Source organism: Schistocerca nitens, chromosome 9 (genome assembly GCF_023898315.1).
Source record: "Schistocerca nitens isolate TAMUIC-IGC-003100 chromosome 9, iqSchNite1.1, whole genome shotgun sequence".
Taxonomy (NCBI): domain Eukaryota; kingdom Metazoa; phylum Arthropoda; class Insecta; order Orthoptera; family Acrididae; genus Schistocerca; species Schistocerca nitens.
Window position 1 is genome coordinate 509,289,774 of NC_064622.1, and position 24,749 is coordinate 509,314,522.

The 24,749-nt window shown below is 43.9% G+C and overlaps 1 protein-coding gene across 3 annotated transcripts in view; it reads right to left on the minus strand.

The window, feature by feature from the left end:
* The window catches only part of LOC126202870 (tau-tubulin kinase homolog Asator), a 624,922-nt gene that overhangs the window by 110,440 nt on the left and 489,733 nt on the right, over nucleotides 1–24,749 (minus strand). For all 3 annotated transcript variants that reach the window (XM_049936900.1, XM_049936902.1, XM_049936901.1), the window contains one exon: nucleotides 9,749–9,872. In XM_049936900.1, the coding sequence (XP_049792857.1) occupies nucleotides 9,749–9,872 (124 nt within the window). The remainder of the gene's footprint in view (nucleotides 1–9,748; nucleotides 9,873–24,749) is intronic.

The window sequence follows — 24,749 nt, forward strand, 5'->3', positions numbered from 1 at the left end:
TTGGTCTGGATTTATCGTCATATACTCCTGGAATGATAAACTACCGGTCACCTCACTCGCCGATAAAATGTCCTCATTCTTCAAGGTGTAACATTTTGTTCCTGCCAGTGTATAAGAAGTGCATAAAAACTGGCTTGCAAATTTCATATAGTACAAGTGCTACAAGACTGTCTCCCTCATAGCTCCATAAGTAGATATGCATTAAATAAAACACACTGTGTAAAATCTTCACCTGCACACACTGCAAACCACTGTGAAGTGTGTGACAGAGGGTACCACATGTTAGGGTTATCCCCACTAAGAGTGTCTAGAGACTGGGGAGAATGACTACTTAAATGCCTATGTAAGCACTGCAATTATTCTAATCTTGTCCCTGCACTCTCTATGGGACACATATGAAAAGGGAACAAAGAACATCTGTAAATTCCTCACATGATACTAGTTCTCAAAATTTTGTAAGGAGGATTTTGTGGGGATAACCAATGTCTGTCTTCAAGTGTGTGTCAATTCAGGTTTTTTGATGTGTGTGTGTGGTGCTCCCCCAAACCAAACAAACTTGTGACCATCTGTGCTGCCCTTCTTTTTGCAAATTCAATGTCCCCATTAGTCCTATTTGTTATGGGACCCCCACACTTGAATAATACACTAAGATTGGATGCAAAAGTGATTTGTAAGCAGTCGCCTTTGTAAACTGACTGCATTTTCTCAGTATGCTGCAAATGAACAGAAAACTGCCGTCCACCTTACCTACAACCTACAATTCATACTATGTGATTGTACCATTTCATATCCCAGCAAACTGTTACACTTGGAGAGCAGGGGTGGGGGGATTGGAAGGAGAGAGGCATACAGCAACAAGAATAGGTACTCCATCATGGTTGGTTGGTTGGTTGGTTTAAAGGCGGGAGAAGGGACCAAACTATGAGGTCATCGGTCCCTTGTTCCTAACAAAACAATGCCACAAGCGTGAGAATAAAATGTACGAAACATATAACACAAAACAGAAAGAAAGGAAAAGCCACAAGAATGAAGGGAAGGCAACGAACACTAAAAGGAATAAAAGATGACAAGAAAACAACAGAGAGACCATAAAAACAGGAGAGAGTAAAACATGAAAGCAGATTACAGTGGCTGGCCAACCACATGAATAAAAAGGGAAAGCCAGCCACTCTGCAACACATTAAAACCTCTACCCTAAAAGCACTAGGGTGGAGGACACAGAGGGACAAAGGACATGCGCTAAAACCTACATAGGAGTACAAAACCCACTCTCATGGATAAAACGCTGCTGTGGAGGCATTGTTGCCCAACAAAGAAGGCAGGGGTGCTGGGAAAGTTATAAGACTGCCGCAGAGTGGCTAAAAGTGGGCAGTCCAACAAAAGGTGGACAACTGTCATTTGGGAGCCACAGCGACACTGAGTTGGGTCCTCGTGATGGAGTAGGTAACCACATATTACCCACATATAGCCAATGCGGAGCCAGCAGAGGACAACTGATTCCCTGCGAGAGGCACGCATGGAAGACTTGCGCACATTCATAGTCTCCTTAATGACATGCAGTTTGTTGTGAGTGCTGTTATGCCATTCCATCTCCCAAAGCCGGTAAACCCTGCGGTGAAGACAGAACGCTGGTCAGCTTCGGAGATGCCTATCTCCAGAAGCAGTTTCCGCATCGCCTGTTTGGCCAGCCTGTCAGCAAGTTCGTTACCGGGGATTCAGACATGTCCTGGGGTCCACACAAACACCCCGGAATGGCGAGCCTGTTCCAGGGCATAGATGGACTCCTGAATGGACGCCACTAGAGAGTGGCGAGGGTAGCACTGGTCGATAGCTTGTAGGCTGCTCAATGAGTCAGTACACAGGAGAAATGACTCAATAGGGCACGAGTGGATGTAAAGACCAAGAGATACGGTCGCCAGCTCTGCAGTGAAAACACTGCAGCCAACTGGCAAGGAGTGCTGCTCAATATGTCCTCCGTGAACATAAGTGAAGCCTATGTGACCATCAGCCATTCATCCATCGGTGTAAACCACTTCAGAGCTCCGCAACGCGTCAAGAATTGAGATGAAGTGACAGCGGAGAGTGGCGGGGTTAACAGAGTCCTTAGGGCCATGCAGAAGGTCCAGACGAAGCTGCGGCTGAGGCGTACACCACGGAGGCACATGTGAACGAACCGCAAGTAGAGGTGGTAAAGGGAAGGACTCCAGTTCAGAGAGAAGGGACCGCTCGTGAACCGCAATCGTTAGCCCCGATCTGGGCCGCCGATGCGGGAGATTGACTGTCGCAGACGGAAAAAGGAGACGGCAGTACGGATGCTCATGTGAACTATGAATGTGTGCTGTGTAGCTGGGGAGCAGTTGCGCACGTCTGATCTGCAGTGGAGGGACACCAGCCTCCACTAGTACGCTGGTCACCAGACTTGTCCTTAAAGCTCCTGTCGCTAATCAAACCCCACAGTGGTGCACAGTGTCGATTAAATGCAATGCTGAAGGCGCAGAACCGTAAACCACACTGCCATAGTCAAATAGGGATTGGACAAGGGCTCTGTAGAGCTGCAGCAGTGTACAGCGATCTGCACCCCAATTGGTGTTGCTCTGGCAACAGAGGGCATTGAGGTGCTGCCAGCACTTCTGCTTAAGTTGACAAAGATGAGGGAGCCAAGTCAATCAAGCATCAAAAACCAGTCCTAGGAATTCACATGTCTCTACTACAGTGAGTGGATTGTCATTAAGGTAAAGTGTGGGCTCCGGATGAGCGGTATGACGCCGACAAAAGTGCATGACACGCGACTTTGCGGCTGAAAACTGGAAGCCATGGGCTAGAGCCCATGACTGCACCTTGTGGATGGCTCCCTGGAGGCGCCACTCAGCAACAATAGTACTGGAGTAGCAGTACGAAATGCAGAATTCGTCTACATATGGAGGAGGTGAGATGGAGGGCCCGACAGCTGCTGCTACGCCGTTAATGGCCACTAGAAATAGAGAGACGCTCAATACAGAATCCTGGGGGACTCTAACTCCTGGATATTGATGGAACTATGGGAGTCACCAACTTGGAGCCGGAAAGTACAGAGCGACAGGAAGCTTTGGGTAAAAATCGGGAGTGGTCCCTCATACAATGTGGCAAGGATATGATGTTGCCAAGTAATGTCGTATGCTTTACGGAAGTCAAAAAAGATGGCAATCACGTGTTGCCATATGGAAAAGGCTGTTCAGATGGCAGACTCGATGGACACAAGATTATCAGTGGTAGAGCGACCCTGGCAGAAGCCGCCCTGACATGGAGCCAGCAAGCCACATGACTCCAGGCCCTAACCCAACCGCCGACATACCATAAGTTCCAGCAACTTACAAAGAATGTTGGAGAGGCTGATGGGCTGATAGCTATCCACATCAAGCAGGTTTTTACCAGGCTTGAGCACTGGAATGATGGTGCTCTCCCGCCACTGCGCTGGAAAGACGCCATCACACCAGGTCCAGTTGAAGATGAGATGATGTTGCTTGTAGTCAGATGAGAGATGTTTAATCATCTGGCTGTGGTTGCCATCAGGCCCAGTAGCTGTGTTGGGGCAATGTGCAAGGGCACTGAGGAGCTTCCACACTGTAAATGTGGTGTTATAGGATTCACTGCAGCGTACAGTGAATGAGAGTCCGTTCCCTTCCAGCAACCTTGTGAGTGTGCAAAAGGCTGATGGGCAATTCTCCGATAAAGAGGCTTGAGCAAAGTGCTCGGCAATCGCATTTGCGTCGGTACGTAACTCGCCATTTATGGTAACACCAGGGTCTGGTACCCGGAAAGACATTTGATCTTTCCCAGACTTGGGAAGGTGACATGTGCCACATAATGGTGGAGACATATCTCTCCCAACACTCCTCCTTCTGTTGTTTGATAAAGTAGCGAACACGGGCACAGAGCTGTTTAAAGGCTGTGAGGTGCTCCAGGGAAGGGTGCTGCTTATGCCACTGTAGAGCTCGCCGACACTCCTTAATTGCTTCAGCGACTTCCGGCGACCACCAAGGGACTGCCTTATGCCTCGGGCACCCTGAAGAGTGACAGATCGCGTTTTCTGCCGCAGAAACAATTGTGCTAGTCACCTGCTCACTCATCACATTGATGTTACCGTGTGGGGGAGATTCAGTGGTGACAGCAGAGGTGAAATTTCCCCAGGCCACCTTGTTCAAAGCCCATCTGGGCAGGCGTCTGTGTGCCTGATGCTAGGGCAGTGAAAGGAAGATGGAGAAGTAGTCACTACAACACAGGTCATCATGTGCTCTCCAGTGGATAGACGGGAGAAGTCCTGGACTGCAAATTGATAAATCAATGGCCGAGTAACTACCACGAGCCACACCGGAATGTGTGGCAGCCCCAGTATTTAAGAGGCAGAGGTCGAATTGCGACAGTAAAGTTTTGACATCTCTGGCTCGGCCAGTAAGCAAGGTACCACCCCACAAGGGCTTATGGGCATTAAAATCACCCAGAAGTAGGAAAGGTTTAGGGAGTTGCTCAATCAGTGCAGCTAATACATTCAGGGGTACTGCACCATCTGGAGGGAGATATATGTTGCAGACAGTTATTTCCTGTGTTGTCCTTATTCTGACAGCCACAGCTTCAAGACGGGTTTGAAGTGGCACATGTTCACTACAGACCAAGTTTAGGACATAAACGCAAACTCCCCCTGACACTCGATTATAGTCACTACGGTTCCTGTAATATCCCATATAGCCGTGGAGGGCAGGGGTCCGCATTGCTGGGAATCAGGTTTCCTGGAGGGCAATGCAGATAGCAGGTGTAAAGCTTAACAGTTGCCGTAGCTGCCAGGTGGTGGAAATAACCGCTGCAATTCCACTGGAGGATGATGACATTGTGAGAGACTGGGAAGGCCTGGAACATTAAATGAGGCAGTTTACGCCTCAGAGTCACCTGCTGCCACCGATTTATTGCCTGAGCAGTGTATATCCATTGTGTCTGAGGGTCTGGAGAGATCTAGGTCCACAGCGGATGCCAAAATCTGCATCCCATCCTCAGCCGCAGAGCTTGTAGGTAGCAGTGGTGTGAGTGCCACCGCAATTTCCTTGGTCTTAGGGGTTTTCTTTTTGGATTTCTCTCACTGCTCCTTGGGTTTACCTGGCTGGGAGGACTTCACTGGCTCATTCTCCGTGACCGAGCATGAGCGTGAAGCCCTACGACCAGCTGCTTCTGGGCTCTTCAGCCACTGGTGGGTGTCGTCTTTCCCACTAGAAGAAACCTGGGAAGGGAGTGACCCAAGGGACCCCTTCCTAGCGAAAGAAGCCGAAGAAGACTTACATTTCTCCAGCTTAGAAGTGGGGGTGTTGCTCCTGAAGTAGGTGGTGCAGAAGCAACAGGGAGGGAAATGCCTTCCACCATCAAGGGGGCATGTGTATTCTTCCGGCTCTGAGAGATGACCTGGGTTGGCGGAGCTGATGGTGCCAGAACTGTTCTAGCGTCGGCGTAAGACGATGTCATACGCACAGGATGCAGGCATTCAAATTTTCTCTTAGCCTCAGTGTAGGTCAGTCTGTCCAGGGTCTTGTACTTCATGATTTTCCTTTCTTTCTGGAGAATCCTGCAGTCAGGTGAGTGAGGCAAATGGTGCTCTCCGCAGTTGACACAGAGGGAGGCGGGGCACATGGAGTATCGGGATGTGATGGGCGTCCACAATCTCGGCATGTGGCGCTGGAAGTACAGCGGGAAGACATATGGCCTAACTTCCAGCACTTATAGCACTGCATTGGGGGAGGGATATAGGGCTTTACATTACACCGGTAGACCATCACCTTGACCTTCTCGGGCAATGTATCACCCTCAAAGGCCAAGATGAAGGCACCGGTGGCAACCTGATTATCCTTCGGATCCCGGTGGACACGCCGGACGAAATGTACACCTTGCCGCTCTAAATAGGCTCGCACCTCATCGTCGGACTGCTAAAGCAGGTCTCTGTGAAATATAGCACCCTGGACCGTATTTAAGCTCTTATGGGGTATGATGGTTACATAAACATCCCCCAGTTTGTTACAAGTGATTAACTCCTGTGACTGAGCAGAGGACGCTGTTTTGATCAAGACTGACCCAGATCTCATTTTGGACAAGCCATCCACCTCCTCGAACTTGTCCTCTAAATGCTCAACAAAAAACTGAGGCTTCATCGTCATGAAAGATTCCCCATCAGATCTTGAACTTACAAGGTACTGGGGCGAATAAGATCCAATGCCATCCTTAGCCTGACGTTCCTCGCATGGTGTGGCCAGGAAAGGGAATGATTTGGGGTCATACTTCTGTGCGTACCAGCAAAAGAGGATGATGGACTATGCTTCATCACGTGTTATCTGCCCTGATGCCACCTTCTCCGACCAGGGGCCCTCCCCGTGGGCGTCACCCAGCCGCAGCAAAGGCCACCTGGCAGGATGCCATTGCTGGGAGTCCTGATGCCCCAGGGGAATGGGCATCTACCCCTTGGCATACGTGGGGAGTTAAGGGCGCAGGCATCAGCAGAGCGATCCCTGTGTGGTCAGGGGGCTACAACCAACAGGGTACATGGTGTCCCCACCACAATGGAGTGGCTACCATGCTGGTTATCAGGTTCAAAGAAGTCCATGGTCATTGTCGACACACAAATCAACACTGCATAGTGCCTGGTGGAAAATGCACCCAAGAAGGCGTCCTCACTCGAGAGATGGAGAATGGGCAGGATTGCAATGCGACGACAAGAAAGTGGGCTAAAGATCTCAATGCACGATGGGCACAATGCACTTTGTAAGGTGCCCTTCCCCAATTGGCTCGCTCTTTGGGAAAATTTTGAAGAATGGAGGTCAAACCGTACAGGGGGATCATCACGTAAAGGCTGAAACGTGTGAAACTCCTTTTAGTCGCCTCGTACAACAGGCAGGAATACCTCGGGCCTATTCTAACCCTCGGACCCACAGGGGGATACTCCATCATGTGGGTTAGGCAGTGGTGTACCATTTCAGGAGGTGTGGGAAGCCAGTGGGGAGGGTATTCTCCATTTCAAGACACAGTAAGAGGTAATCAAAGCCCTGACAGAGAATTCAACTTGGGCAGTACAAGAAATCTGAAGTAAGACTCTGACAGGAAAAGAAAATTCAGGAAAACCTGTGTACTCGCCAAGCAGCCACAGACAATGAAATGCGAGAAGGAATATTATGCTCTTAAGCAGCTCTCGACTTTAGTTGATGTTTTTGTATTTAGCTGTTACTTGCTAGATGCATATTATTACACATGCGGCTGAGAACTACAGGCTGCACAAATATTTGATTTGGGATGCTTCGAGCCTGTGGACCACAGTCTGATGACCACTGGTATAGATGGAACTGGTATGACCAATAACAAGCAAAATGCTATGTGATAAACATACAGGACCAGTGTAGAGCCAATGACAGAAATTCTACATGCATTGATGTAGGGTGGTAGCCTGCAGGCAGTTGGCAGTAAATGGAACATAAATGGTATTTAAAGCCAGAGGTTCATTCATTGAGAACATAGTACCTAGTTACATTGTGCCACTGTGGGTGGCTGCACTTTTGTTGTTGTTGTTGTTGTTGTTGTCGTTGTCTGAAGTCCACAGACTGGTATCGTGCAGCTCTCTGCGCATGTGAAAGTCTTTTCATCTCTGCATACCTATGGTAACCACCATCCTTCTGAATCTGCTTACTGGATTGAGGCTTTGACCTCCCTCTACAATTTTTACCCCCCACACTTCCCTCCATCAACAGATTGACTATTCCTTGATACCTTACAATGTGTCCCATCACCTGATTCCTTCTTTTAGCCAAGATGATAACATAAACTTCATGTCCAGTTGGATTAAGTAGTTACTCAGTAAACCTATCCAATCTGCAGCATTCTTCTGTATTACCACACTTCAAAAAGCTTCTATATTCTTCCTGTCTGAACTGCTTATCATCCACATTTCACTCCACTTCTGTACAACATTACACACCAGACAAATACCGTCAAAGAAGACTTCATAACAAATTTATATTTTGTGTTAATAAATTTCTCTTTTCAATAAACACTTCAAAAGTTATTGCCAGTATGTGTCTTATATCCATCTTACTTTGCTATGCAATTAACAAAACTCATTTTCTACTTCAGTGTCTCAGTTCCTTACCTAATTCCTTGAGCATTATTAGATTTAATTCAACTTCACTCCACTACCCAGGTTTTACTTTTGTTGATATTCGTCTTTTAACCTGTTTTCAGTACATTATCCATTCCATTCAACTGATAACCCCAGTCCTTTGCCATTTCAGAGAGAATTGCACTGCCATTGGCAGACCTCTAAGTTTTTATTTCTTCTCACTGATCTTTAACTTCTTTTCCAAATTTCTCCTTGGTCCCTTTAATGCTTGCTAAGTGCACTAATCACACAACATCAGGAGGATACCACAAACCTGTCTCACTCCCTTCTTAACTACTGTTTCTGTACAAGTTGTAGATAACTTTTCACTCACTGTTTTTCATCCACAACACCTTCAGAATTTTGAAGACTGTATTTCTTTCAACACTGTCAACAGCTGTCTCTAAATCTACACAGGCTATAAATGAAGATTTGTATTGCTTCAATCTATCTTCTAAGATAAGTTGTACAGTTAGTACTGTCTCGTGTGTTCCTACATTTCTCTGGAACCCAAAGTGAGCTCCCTGAGGTCAGCTTCTGCAAGTCTTTCCATTCTTGTGTAAACAATGTGTGTCGGTATTTTGCAACCACAACTTATTAAAATGACAGTTCTGTAATGTTCGAACCTGCCTTCTTTGGAACTGGAATTGCTACATTCTCCCTCAAGTGTGTGCGTGGGGGAGGGGGGCGGCGGGCAAGTGCACACTTTTTCTACCTCTGAAGGACTTTGTTCTGAAGAAGGAATTTCACTGATAGCTTGGTCCACTTTTAAGCATTTTAAATGTAGCTGCCTGCTGCTCAACTCCTCCTCTATGAGGTTAGAAGGTAGACAGTTTAAGGTGGTGGTATGCACTTTAGTCTAGAAATATTCGTGTAATTACAACTTTGTGTCAAATCTGTTCACTGCTTCAACCTTCCAAAGCAGAAAAAAATGACAGAGGATAGACAGGAATGGCCGATGATGCTTCTGGATACAGTCTATAGGACAAATATACCATAGATGAAAACTTTCCATTATGTACTTTCTTTTGCATTTCTGTCTTCTTAGATATTTTTCCCATCCAGCTGATCTAAAAGATGTCTAGTATTCACCAGAATGCCATTGTCTTGCACATCTTGTGTACAAAATTGGCCTCAAAATAATTTACAACAGTGCAAATGGTAATTTGATTCAAAGGACATTGTGTAATTCTGACATTTGTCATGGTTGATCAAGGAGACACTGCATTCCGCCATTATAGTAGTAGCTGCCTCAGTTGGTGGTGCACAGTTTTCTTTTTTAATTTTGTTTTATTTTATTTTATTTGCAGTTGCTGGCAAAGTGCTGGAAGCAATAATTAGTGGTTTGGTTTGCCAGCTCAAGAGGACACTGTGTATATTCGATTCTGATAATTAGTACGATGGCAACACTAAGGACGGGCCTATAAGTGGAGTAGATACACGTTTTCATTTTGTGCTGGGTAATAAACTCCTCAATGTCACTTGAGTAACCAAATGAAGCAGTGAACCTAGAACCTCGTACAGAACAAAGACTGCAAAGGGCTCGAAATTATGGTTCGAACAAGTAGGGCTCAGTACACAATGAGTGCTCACCACTTTCCAGCGCTCCTTGACCACATGGCCTGGCTGCAGTAGATCTTCACTTGTCATTGTGATATTGTTGTTTTGGTCTGTGGATTCATCTCCTACATGATGAAATGGTGTTGTTTCTGGTTTCCTGTAAGAAAATGAAGTGTGGTATAAGAAAAGATGAAAATCCAAAAAAACAATGTAGTTGTAAAAATGGGATGCACACTAGATACAACTATGTTCTCTGCTAACAAAAATTTAATCTTTAAGGAATGTGAATAAACTTAATACAAATTTCATATGGCAAAAATCAATGCAAATAGCATAATAACCACAATATGTCAGAGACATTGAGGGGCATAAATATAATTTTCACAATTTTGCTTTAAGACCTTGTCTGTAAATCCCACACACTGCCTAAATCAGTCACAGGTTCATGCAGAACTGAAATTTTTTTCCACAAATGAAAGAGGGTGAGAGTATTCCAAATATGGTCTCAAATCAAACTGCAGTAACGGGATTTATGCCCCTTTAAGCTCTCCGATACCAACACGTATTACTTATTTTTGTATTTGTTCAATGACAGATCCAACATATACACATACAAAACTTTTGTGGCAACAGACAATAGTCCAAACGTATTCATTATTTCTTGTCATAGAAGTATCAATATTTGAACAGGTCATGTATATCTTGCTCTAAGGAGGAGCAGAGGTTTCTTGCTTCAGTAATAAGTATAGAAGCACAGACTAAACTGTAACGATGTATACTCTGCACTACTTCATATCTGCATGTCATCAGAAAGGAAGTAATGACCTAGAAATTCTGCACCTATATTAATTTATGTTCACCTGCAATCAGACTTTGTAAATGCACATTCACCTTTTTATTTGTAACCCACCACTAATGGAGTACAGACGAAATGAATGTCATGTCCCTCACTTAACTACATTTATTTAAATTTTCAAGATAGACCCTCCACACATGATGGAACTTAAGACCAATTCGTACAATCAGTTACTTGACTTTTTCTCTGTTTAGCAGAACAAGCACATCCCAGCCACATGCAACCAGCGGTCAAGCCCATTCATTATGCTAAACTGTGAAACAATTTCAGCTGGAACTGATCTTACCCCTTCTAGTATCTACTTTTGCAGACAGATCTGAAGTTCATAATGGACGACACTACATATTCCAGCAATCAGTATTTAGTATCTTCAGTGCTTTCTAAGACCAGCAGACAGTTTCTGCTGCATAAGATGGATATTCTATGTGTATAAAGAAACATCTCTGCCTTTTTGATCATTCTTAACTTCAATGAGTATTTCATGCACAGAGAAACATGGAAAACTCATTACTTTGTTGTATAATCTGTAAGCATGTCACACATTAACACTTTAAAATTTTGACAGATGTCACGACATTTTTCTTAAATAGGAAAGAACCATATCAGGTGAACGAATTATCCTCAAAATACAGTGGAAGGTCTTTGGGCCAAAGGACTCTCAATCAAACAAATATCATCGACTGTTAGAAACGTCACCCACCTCTGTAGCGGATGTTGCTAAATGCACAGTTACGCACTGGCACTCGATACTGAAGAAAGCTAGTTAGAATCCCAGTGTTGTGTGAAATTTTCACTGCCGGTATTTGTCCAGCACAGTCAGGAGTGGCTGCAGCATTAAGTTCTCTATCACCAGGCTGCACACCAGCGTCCCAGATTAAATTCAAAATCTGTTCACAGTGTCTTACGAAGTGAGGGCATGTAACAGTGATCTGTTTGTTGGACAGGGGCGTTAAGCTCCTCGGTCCCGTCGATGCCATTTGAGAGGGGTAGACAGTGTGCCGGCACGGGGTTTTGATCTCTCCCACTTCACTACATTGTACGTGCACAGGTACGCATTTGGCACGCTGTCACAGTTCAGAAGAAGGCACCACCACTAATACCTCACCTAGTAGTATCCTCGGATCTACTCCCTTACACTCGTTCTCGAGTACGGGACTACTCCCACTCGACGCCTGCACCACACGAGCTCCCCTAGAATGTACGAGGCGAGTACTTCGTGTACAGCCATTTCCCATCTTCCCTGTTGCATTCGTGAGTGTTGCACAGGATGAACAATTCTGGATAAGCAGCCACCCGAGCTTCAATTTCTTCGATTTTACCATCACAGCCAGTCCATCAGGTGTACGTGTGATGAAGTAATACCATTATGAAAAGGAAAGTTGGCACTCAACATATAGCGAAGATGCTGAGTCGCAGATAGGCACAACAAATAGACCTTTTGGCCAGCAAGGCCTTTGTCAACAACACACACACACACACACACACACACACACACACACACACACACACGACTGCAGTCTCAGGCAATTGAAACCACACGCATCTCCGCTATATGGTTAGTGGCAACTTTCCTTTTCATTGTCACATTCCATCCTGGATTTTCCATTGTTGAATTTTCGCCTGAGTAAGTAATAAGTTCCTTGACTCGCCTTGGAATGCAAACTCTTGCAATTCTCGAAGTAAACCATCTCACGATGCACATCATCTGTCATGTAGCGTTTGCAACTGTAATTGGAAGACCATCTCCGTGGCACTCTCGTGCTTAGAAAATAATCCCACAATGAACAGCACTGCTCTTCTACGGATCACTTCGATCCTATCTTTTACTTCTAAACGGTAACTGACAAGGGCCTCAGGCTCACAAGCAGTATGTAAGATGTATAATGACTTTGAATCAACAGTTTTCGCTCTTTCCCACACACTCGTTTGACAGGTTCTTTTGGCTGTTGCGCCACCACAGGACTGTCTATAACCTTTTGCTCTTTTACATTTTTGTCTTCACCATCAGATGCGAACTGTTGCTTTTTAATTGTTATTACTTGCATATTAAATTTTAAAATGTAAGTAAATAATCATCGTACACTAGACAGTGCTTTGATCACTCAAGTAAATTACTTTCACTATTTTCAACTGAACAATCATAAACCCTGATGTACACTTTTGTAGTTAACTGCTTCAGGTACGGTAATATGATGCGCAATAGTTAACCGTCGAAATATTTCGTTAACTTCATTTCAAGTAAAATTCCACTATTATTCTTTTTCATGGCCATATCCCGTATCTTGACGGGGTCGACACGTTAACCTGGAGTGGCAGAGGGTGGCAGGACGCCCTTCATGTCGCCGCCCCTTAGGTCATTTAATTTTATTTTTGCCCAGCATGTTGTAAGGGGGTTGTCATTCGCTTCGCCCATTCCTTGTGTACTTTAACCAACAAATGTACCAAATGCGATCGCAAACATCAACAGTCACCATCTCACAGGAATCCGTCAACTTTACATCAACAATGAGAACTTGCACACTTCCGCGAACAGATCGCTAACGCTCGTAATCGCGTGGCATTTACACAAGGTGGTCAAAGTCCCTGATGAATCTTTTAGCCTTTGTGTGTTATCGCCGGCACTTGCCCTGTTACTTTACAAAATGCGACATACTCGAGAATGAATAAAGCGGTAACAAAACTTTATCAGTTTTCCTCCCCTTTCCCACCACACACAAATTGATATTAAGTATATCAATATCCATTTGTTTTTTGTTTTACAATGGTTAATCTGCCCTACAGACCACGCTATATAATGCGATCGGGTTTTTACACAAAATGATGAAGATATAAATGTCCCTCGCAGGTAGCATAACAACAGTGGTACCATGTCAACCTCGAATCCATGATTTTCAAGGTCAAACATAGGCAATAGGGACACCGGTAATTCTTACCTACTATAAACATCCGTTTTGACATTTCAATGTTCCATTCAACAAAACTCGAATATGTACAAATTTCCTTACAACGAAACTAGTTTGCATTCATTAGGCTCTAACTTACCGCGCACTTAAAAATTTCGTCGGAAAGAAGTGTTTGATAAAAACTCCCATACGGAAAATACGTGCCGTGTAAACCATTAATACGTGGAATTAAACGCTGAATTAGCAGGAAGGTGTACATGTACAATTTATAAATGTGTCGTGAAAAATGGATAAAATATGATGAAATAAAGTCAATGTCATTCATGTGTCGTGAATTGTGGTGTGATCTGTAAAGGAACAAAAGGCAGAAAACTAACATTACTTGAAAAATCTGGCGGTTAACAAAACACCAATCAAAGAATCCTGACTAGAAAACGAACATTACTTGAAAATCTGGCGCTTAACAAAACACCTATCAAAGAATCCTGACCTAGTCCATAATGACCAAACATAGTTCCGTCACACTTATTGAAGTAGCAACAGCCGGTATTTATTTCTGTCGCCCTTAGATAATATGCTTATGCTTGTTAGAACTGTTCCGCACGCAAATTCCATAGGCTTCTTCCCCTACTACTAAGCAACTGTATACTATTTATTTTAGCGCAGGGATTTGAGAATTTGCTTGCATCAACAATGCACGTGTAGCGTTCTCGCCTCCCATTCTCGCTTCTCTTGTTTGTAATGACGTCAGCATTCTGCGCGGGAAACCAGTGTGACATGCCCTGCACAAGATGCCTTTTTTCTGTTCAGCTTTGCGCAAGCGCATAAATTTCCAACAATGGAACTACACATGGTGCATTTGTGCATGTGTAATATTCTAGAAATGGTGGCCGTGCGTTAAGTACATTGCTTCCCGCCTACGGTGGAAATCTTTGCGGTTTTCCGCGGACGACAGGCAGCTGCTGCCCAAATGTGTTTCATTGTGTTGTGTGTTGAGGTTATGATATGAAGCGATATATGTGCAATAACGTCTGCTGACTACAAAGGGAGCACGCTTAAATTTAGAGATGATTACAGACAACGAGAAGTCGTATGGAATGCCGCTTCTAAAGACTGAATAAAAATTTGAGATGTGATGCCCTAAGCTGATCATATTACTGTAAAGAATAAGATACCGTAAGTTTTAACGTAAGGAAATGTGTTGTGCGGGTTGACGACATGTTTTATCGTAGGGCCGTATTTTCTCGAGAAAATGAGTCCAGCGAGCCCTGTTACCTGTACCGTCGCTGGTAAACGCTATGAGGGTCTTTTGCGCAACAACGTCTTTCCAGCCCTTCAACAGCGTGGATGGGTGGGTATGATCAACTTCATGCAAGACAGTGTTCATTCGCGCTTTGCACAGCCGCTGTAGAGGCATTTCGGAAATGCTAGCATTACCAGCCTACATCCTGGTCGTCCTTCCCACCTGATCTTCGTCCGTGTGACCTCTAGCTGTGGGGTTATCTGAAAAAGTTGTGTTCAGTGCTTCAATTACGAACGTAGCTGAATTGAAGGCACACATTCCGCAACGCATTCTGAATATGTTTCCCCTGTCATTCCGTTCTGTTGTGGAACATACTGTTTCTCGATTTTAACTAGTGGCAGGAAACAGCGGACAGCATCTTGAACATGTCTTGCGCCAGTCTCACGACAATTAGAAACTGATGCCATTTTGTTTTTTATGCGATTTTTGGCCCCGAGACAACAAAACAATCGATGACATTTTGCTTTTTATGCGATTTTGGCCTCAGGACAATTAAAAACCCATTTTCCCCATCTGTTACGGTACGACCTCGCCGTAGTGGATGGGCTTACCTAACAGTACTACAACTGTTGACTGCCGAACTCGTGCCGTCTTGCACATTGAACAGTACGGCTGGTATAACGTGCAACGGCTGGTGTAATGTGCAACTCAAACCATTACATTAAGACGCTTACAGCCGCCATCTATTTTCGTTAAATTTCTTTTTGTTTCATGACATTTCCCCGTGTAAATAATATTCTTTTGAAAAAAAAAAAATGGCTCTAAGCACTATGGGACTTAACATCTGAAGTCATCAGTCCCCTAGAACTTAGAACTACTTAAACCTAACTAACCTAAGGACATCACACACATCCATGCCCGAGGCAGGATTCGAACCTGCGACCGTAGCAGCAGCGCGGTTCCGGACTGAAGCGCCTAGAACCGCTCGGGCACAACGGCCAGCTTATGCTTTTCAAATTTGATGTCATTCTAAGGAGTGTTTCCCTTGCTACAGCATTTTGAAACTTGAACTTTAATTATGGACTACCTGTACATGATAGCTAAGGAGGAATATTCGTGCTGTGGCGACTTAATAGCACAACAATCGAAGAGCCTGACGGCTGAACAAAAGAAATGATGGGACATGTGAAGCTCTTCAACAAACTAATTGATACAGAAATGATGCAGAGAATACAAAATTGGGAAAAACAACCTCCGTTCTAGTGCTTTTCGTCGTCTATGAAATTCCCAAATTTGTTGTGATCGAAGATGTTAATCTACGTATAATCTTTCGTGATTAAAGTTGTGTAACCAACTATTTAAAAAGTAATACAATAGAAATGATGCATGGAAAGTTAATTAACCTTCGCATAACAGTTAACACCTCACTCATATTTCTCAATTTCAGGTATAATAATTGAAATGCCTCGTTTCAAAATACAAAATAAATACGTCAGATTGGTATCGGCATATAAGTCGCCGACCACCAGCTAATGAAATGTTATCGCCAGCCTTATCGCTGCAGTTTCCCATGTAGAAAATCTAGAAGCTCGCTGTGGCTGACTGAAATGTGCAAACAAAGCGTTGTCGTCACTTTATACTCTTGTACGTCTGTTATTTAGATGGCCTCTACCTCCAATCGCTTTTGCGTTTCCTTTATCTGTCGCCTTTTCATGACAATAAACACAGCAGTAGCTGCGAAGAAATGAAGGGACTCCATGAGGCAGCATGTGGCCACGAGAACGCCAGTGCGTACCTGCGTTATTTCCACATATTTCTATGCGTGCCATTTTATTCCCGTGCGTCTGATTGCGCACAAGGGATGAGGTATCGGTGGACATATCTTTAAGTGGAAAAAATGTTTTTCCGTCGTGCTCTTGATACTCTGAACATTTTCACTAATATTCACAAAAACTGTTTTAATTTCATATATTACTTCCCTTTTCACGCAGGGCCTACAAAGGCACCAAACATTGAGAAAGCAGTAGAGGCTATAGTTGCTCTATACCTTCGAAATGAAGCTAAATCGTGGCACTTTCGTCTGTAAGGTTACAGTTCACACTGTGACTTTTAACGTTGTTTTAGCTAACGAGACGAGAGTGTTAACGAGGACAGAGCTGGGAGCGGGCTGGGAAGGCGCCAGGACTATTTCCTCAGGCTTGGAACAGGTACCCACTCTCTTCACGGTCATGACCCCAACCTTGCTATTTCTCAAAATCGTATCTCGTCCCCTCCTCCCCATCAACCTTTCATTTCTACTAAACAATCTTCCTAACAGGATTACACGCGTCAATCCTTCCTCCTCCAACAATGAACGAATAAAATTAGATTTTCACTTATTTTTCTTTCGCCGTTTATCGAACTGGCTGACATCCTCTATGGCGTCTAGTATGGCCCTCGTGAACCCATCGACTACAAACTGGCGTCACACTCGTGGACCGATAAACCGCAGTGTCGACGACTACGACCCTCACGCTGTCAAAGTCTCTCGTCCTTACACCTGGCATAACACGAATTTCTCACAGTTCAACAACATTCGAATTCGATTTCTAAATGAGGAACCCACCGCGTAACACCTTTGATGCAGAATGTAGATGGCGTTACTCCTTTCGAGCTTGTTCGGCTGTTCTAAAATGCAAATCATTTCCGTATTTCAGTCTTGTAGCGCATTTACGAGTCGGATTTCTGGAGTTTTTACATCTACAGTTCATAAATTTCAGCGCTGAAATATCTGTTCCCCAAAGTAGTTCGATGCAACTCGAAAAAATTCTTGAGCAAATCAATTGTGAAATTTTTCGAGCGACTCTAATTCACTGAACCAAAGGCAATTCTTTGATGGATCGCGCGGATCTGCGAAAGAACGCTTGCTTGCGAAGTGGGCGGCTGCGTCCTATTTCGGGAAGATTTAAGTTTTTAAACAAAGGCGCATATTATACGATCATTTCCATAAAGCGTAAAACACAAACACGAAAAAAAAGAAGAAAAATCTGTCTGCGTTCGAGACTAGTAATCGCTGGTTCGAGCCTCGTTCATTATCATTTTTACAATGAGATTTTCACTCTGCAGAGGAGTGTGCATTGACATGAAACTTCGTGACACATTAAAACTGTGTGCCGGACCGAGACTCGAACTCAGGACCTTTGCCTTTCGCGGGCAAGTGCTCTACTGACTGGGCTACCCAAGCACGACTCACGACCCACCCTCGCAGCTTCAATTCTGCCAGTACCTCGACTCCTACCTTCCAGACTTCGCATCAGCGTACACTCCGCTGCAAAGTGAAAATATCATTTTGGAAATACTCCCCAGGCTGTCGCTAAGCCATATCTCCGCAACATCCTTTCTTCCAGGAGTGCCACCTCTGCAAGGTTCGCAGAGGAGTTTTTATGAAGTTTAGAAGATAGGAGACGAGGTACTGGCAGAATTGAAGCTGCGAGGGCTGGTCGTGAGTCGTGCTTGGGTAGCCCAGCACTTGCCCGCGAAAGGCAAAGGTCCCGAGTTCGAGCCTCGGTCCGGCACACAGTTGTAATCTGCCAGGGAGTTTCATTATCATTTTTCCCCCTTACGTTTAATTACAAAATCTATGTGGCTCGATGGCTCAGTGACGAAGTGCCAGACTACAAATGTAAAGGTCTCAGATTCAAACCCCAGTCAATTCTAGGATTTTTATCCGTCGCTTACCACTTCTTTCTTTGCTGATGCGAAAAATTCCGACTTGCACGGTCGTACGGACTACGTTAAACTCTAGGTCACTCTGTAACCGAGTGGGTGAGTTAATTCACATACAACGACATACCAACTACAACACCGTGCCTAGTGAATCACTTCATGTTCGAAACAATCTTCCGACAAATGACTGCTTTACTTTGGAATGACTAAGTTATTTAAATATAAAATTCATCAGATATGTGCTATCCAAGAATGCAAGGAAAGAGCCACGCAACCCACCGAAAAATTGTTTTAATTTTGATGTATTAAAGACGCTCGGAAAATGTTGAAGACGATGTTTTCGAGAATTTTTGAGAATTGCATGGACATGCTTTGGGTGACAAGTGCCACAAATATTAAAAAAAAAATTACAAAAATCCCACTGCCGTATGGCCTCCTCCTTACTGCCACTTAGACGTCTGTTCCACGCAGTCTTCACGGTCTTCCAACTGTAATGGGAACTAAAGCTATCTTTCATCCTCGAGGTCGGTTTCAGCATCACAATGCTTTACTAGCCATGCCGTGACCTGCCTTCAACGTTTGCTCAGACTTACTTGGTCTCTTACAGAGATACCTAAGACTTAAAGTGAGCTCTCAACAACGATATCAATTGCCGTTTTCCACATCACAATATTAGTAAGTGAACATCGCAAACTGAACTAAATATTAATTACGCAGTGAAGCCAATAAAATATATTATGATTCGAAAGGTACTTTGTCGTAGATGCGCGTAAAAAGTCGTGTGTACACAACCATTAAGGGAGGTAAAAGGAAGCAGACATATACATCTGAGAAAAGTTTTCCTATGTCTCTCACACGATTACCAAATTTTACGCCGCATATCGATCAGGCGCTATGGTAGAAATGACACACCAAAATAACGTTTCGTGAAACCGCATTATAGGGACGGCCATGTTACAATGTTAACAGATGGTTGATTTGCAGTAACACGCTCATACCGAGCAGCTACAATGTCACAACTGCTAGGTCGTGGTGGTAACGAAGTCTTTTGGTGCAACTCAAGAGTATTTAATGTTGTTATTGGCGTCGTTTTTTTTTTTTTTTTTGCTTATTGGCCAGGATTTGGCACGATATACCTCACGAGGACACCCTTTAACTCCATCAATCAATGCCAAGCCGAATAACTACTAGCATAGGGGCCACAGGTGGAACAACGCCTTATTGACTTTCTCAATTTGTGAAGCTGTATCTCTTTAATACATTATCCAATTTTGCTGAATTTCCGTCTCATTCGGATAGTTCCTATGTGCTGTGTCTTTTTATTGCCTCAGAATGTAACTACGTGTACGTGTACACACACACACACACACACACAACACACACACACACACACACACACACACACACACAGCCACCTCTACCGGACCTGGTAGGATATTTAGGAGTTCGTGAACAGCGTCAGATGTTGAATGACCACTTAGAGAGCTGCCGTGTACTCGGACGAGACAGCGTCATCAGCCCCTGTCAGTGTTTGAAAGAGGCACCACGGTCTGTCCCCTCTTAACCAGCTGCTCGAATCCTCCAGTATCCAGATTTGTGGGTTATTCAAAGACTAAACGACAATAACTTCGTGTTCATTTGTCGCCGTTACCGCAAAATCTGAAGCAAGTTCCGAATTGTTACGACTTACCTTATTACACGGAATTTATATTTTTTTTGAGGTTATGTTTCGAAGACTAGCACTTGATGGGTCTGACTGACACGCGGGGGTGGGGGGGGGGGGTGGGGGGGAGAATTTTTGCGCAGACAAAGTAGTAGGAATGATGTGGGAATTGATAATGATATTTCCATTGTTGTTTTGAAAATCATTTAAATGTGCACTGAATGTATTTGTAAATAATTTTGAGAGTTATAACTGCGGTTTGATGAATCTACAGTGCAAATTTTATAATGTAAAACGTTTCTCATCTAACATTACATTGCGTGATACAACGGCATTCATATTGTGTTGTGATACGGGAAAAATTAATTTGCAGTCGTTAAAACAAAATTTATTTTTTAACGCACTGTACGAAAGTGTCACTTTAAAAGATCCAACAAGTAAAGAGAAATCGAAGAGTTATTTCAATAACATTCATAGCTACAATTCAGCATTTGCTACGGTCAATTCTGACGCTAAAATTTTAGACAGAGTTTCACGTGGATTGTATCACTTTACGACTTTTTTTCCATCACAGGTCATATCTAATGACTTCTATGTATGGTCGTTCACCACGCTATGCGCAACAATATTTTTATGATGTCCACCCAATCGGTCGAATTTCGAACAAAGGGGATATTAGTTAACAAATAATTGCCGGGTTTGAAAGAAGAGGTCAGGGACATTACAAAATTCTCCGGTTTTCCACATTGCGGTGGAGTGTGTTGGATCCGCAGCTGCGTTCTTCACTGTATTCGTATAAGGGAATTTTTGTTTCTTCACCAAGCAAATATCAAAGTTTATTTATTCCCATTCCAGTTTCGGCATGTTATAACCCCAGTTGCAATATAACAATTCGTTTCATTAATTTATGTTGTCGTAAAGGAAAGTCTGAGCACTGATCGCCAGCAATGAAAGTGAGTACACGATCCACTGAAAACAGGCACATTGTGAAACTAGACATCACGTCAGTATTTTAGCTATTTTTGACAGTCTTTGATGTCCTAGTATCAACATGCGCCAATTTTCTAGAGCGCGTGTGCTCTTTTTCATTTTCGACGGCCAGTCTCCTGACACTGCGTTAGTACAACACTAGACCAGTTAAACGAATTGTTGCAGTTAAAATGGAGGTTTAGCGAACCTCAATCGATATTGAAATAAATTTATTTTGGTAGCTGCTAGGTGAATAAATACAATTACAAAAATTAACACACACAAAATTTGCACAGCCTGAGAGAATGTCCGGTTTGTTTCTAGTTTACACGTTCTTTACCAAGACGCTGATACTGAGTAAGCGTTTAAGGAGAACAAGCACCAAAGGTCATCAGTATCCTATTCACCCTCGAGGACAGATGCAATGCATTCATTGCATTAAATTCTATGTGTAAGTAATTGAAAATTTTCTGAAAGGGAACCAGCCCGATATTCACTTAATGGGATGCGGGAAGACTCCTACAAATCACATCCAGGCTGGCAAGCACACCGATCCCTGGTCGGCACACCTCCCCGTCTCGGAAGCGGTCGCGTTAACACGCGCGATTACCCTGGCGCGTGCTCACAATCAAGGCTCTGAGCACTATGGGACTTAACATCTATGGTCATCAGTCCCCTAGAACTTAAAACTACTTAAACCTAACTAACCTAAGGACAGCACACAACACCCAGTCATCTCGAGGCAGAGAAAATCACTGACCCCGCTTACAATCAAGCAATTTGCCTTGTGTCACATAGTTAAGTGACATCACAGTAATTAGTTTTGTCTCCTTTTGCATTCCTAAACTAGAGTTTTAAAACGCAGTCCATGACGAGATAACCCGAATCAAATTAAAACTGGTGTCATCTGGATTAGGTGGAGGTAGCAAGCAAGTGCCGGTGCAGTACGTGAACTCTTGTCTCCCGTTTAGTGGTACAAGTGTGTTGTGAGTAGTTAGGGTGACGCGGAAATTGGAAGGTGGCCCAACATTCGCCTAGACGAGAATGGAAAACCGCCAAGAAAGCAGAGACAGGTTGGCCCACCCGTAGGCAGCCGTTGGGTTTTAACCGAGTCACAAAGCGTGTTCTCGGGACCGGGAATAGAACCCAGTGCTAAATTTATGGGCTCGCGGAAAGATAAACTTTAATTAAACACTCATTTGTGAATGAGTTTCTTGGATGCTATGTTTGTGGGAATATTCACTTTAACAATAAATGTAATACCGTGTTGGTCAGAGAACTAGTCACACAATTTATCCCCGAAATTTGACCACGAAAAACTAGGGCGCGACTTAACTGAAGTGGTCCGTAGACAGTCAGCATCCCTGTTCTGTTACGCTGTGCCACAATACTGACGTTCTCTGCAGAATGATTAGCAGAAGCGTGCACTTAGACTGTGCAGTATTTAATCTGGTTTGAAATGCCGCACCGGTAAGATGCTGCTGCCGTGGTGGTTGCGCAACCAGAAGAAAAAAGAAAGATGAACGCAGAGTGAACGTCAAATATTACTGAATTTTGTTCTTAACGAAATAAATTAGAATAGAAGTCTCGTAACTGTAGGGTTTTACCGCTTTCCGTATTCACTGAGCAACAACCCATTCTTAGTTTTCCCTATTTAATACGACCTTTCTTCTTGGTCTGAACTGATTTTAGTAGTTAACAGAGGATCCCGGAAAGATGAGCGACTGGGAAAGATATTTCAATACTGCCCACAGTACGCACAGCACAGTTATCTCAGGACTAGCGATACAGCAGTTCCAATCCCAACTAAAGCGGTTCTTAGAGAGTGAGTATTACTGCACAATCTCCTAACCTAACCCACCTACGTTCAGTACTACCGCAGGTCCCGGCATATTCAGCAATAATAGTGTCTACGGCCCGCTTTAGTTCGGAATGGAGCAACACTATCGCTAGTCTGTGGAACTTAAACGTTCCACATTACGGAAGACTGTTTCATTTAGGTAACGGTTACTATCGTGCACACAGTTCTGTTATTTTACAAACAAGAGAGGCACAGTTTTTCTCCGACGAAAGAGAAAATTTAGCCTTCACCAATTTGTGGTAACGTTGAAACAAATTCACCAGCAAATTTCGGAATTACGTGCAGTTACGATTCCAGTTTCAAATTAGCAATTATTTATTATGCTGGCACATAGTGTGGTTTGGGTTAATCTAATGTGCGGCGTCGGATCGCACTTGAGAATCAGTCGCGAACTGCCGTTTCATCATCGAAGTCATACAGAGGGCTAAAAGACAGGGTAACTCCGACAGCTAGCCCCTTTTCAACATCCGATCATCGCAAAATTAGAACCACAGTGAAAAATCCGGTGCAGCTTTGCGCAGGCGTGTTGTGCAGTGTCTCTAGCATGCCCGTCTTATCACGTCACGTAATGTGACGTTTTTCTAATTCGGAGCACAGAGTGGGGACTTAAAGACGCCCACAACAACAGTGTCTCTCGTCAAGTGTGAAGTGCCTATCGAGGAGTTCCGCCACATTACGTAATCATCATGCGTTTCCTTCTTCATAACAATTCTCGGCTAAACACTGCAGGTGCAACGAAGAAACTCCTGCAGCGTTTTCGATGGGAAGTATTTGGTCACCCACTATACAGCCCGAACTTGGTTCCCTCTGATTTTTCTCTCCTTACCCACGTGAACAGCTGACTACGACAGCATTTTGGTACAGACAACGAGCTGCAGCCCAGCGTAGGGAACTGGCGGAAATCTCAGGCGTGTGCTTTCTACGACGATGGTATTGGAAAGTTAGTACGGGGCTGCGACAAATGTCTAAGTCGGAGAGGGGAAAATGTAGAGAAGTTACTTGAAGGTGCAGCCAAATGTTGGAAGTAAAGCATTTCTTATTTTCGTTATGGTTTCCATTTCGTTACCGACAAGAGGTTGAAAATTATATATATACATCCCTCGTATATACAGTTATAGGCCTTGGAAATTGCGAAGATCTTAAACATAGCATAGAATTCCGTGAGAGCATCGTCTGGTACTTGAGGTTAGTGTAAGTGACATCTGTCTCCGACGAAATATTTCACTAGCAGAGCGACTGCCAGAAGATTTTAAGTATCTCATTTAAGAACCCACTGGCAACGAAAAACAATGACTTACTGTGATGCTACAAGCTACTCAATTGTCCAACGAAAATTTTCCTAAGGCGTTACACGCTTGGTGTCAAGAGAAGAGAAGATACAGTGCTCAGTAAGAGAGCTATGTTAGCGTTAGGTGGCTTTAAAGGTCTCTTAGAATCTCAAGTAAAGTTCAAATGGTTCAAATGGCTCTAAGCACTATGGGACTTGACATCTGAGGTCATCAGTCCCCTAGACTTAGAACTGCTTAAACCTAACTAACCTAAGGACATCACACACATCCATGCCCGAGGCACGATTCGAATCTGCGACCGTAGCAGCAGCGCGGTTCCGGACTGAAGCGCCTAGAACCGCTCGGTCACAGCGACCGGCTAATCTCAAGTAAAGCGTATAGTTGCTGCATTGAAGAGACACCTACCTGGAGGTATTATTTCAAAACTGTGATTCCTCGATATCCAATGAAGCCATTTAACGTTCGTCTTTGAAAATGCTATTTTGACACGTTTTAGGATATGGTAAGATTTAAAAACTTATCAGTCAGTCATACGCGTGAGTGGA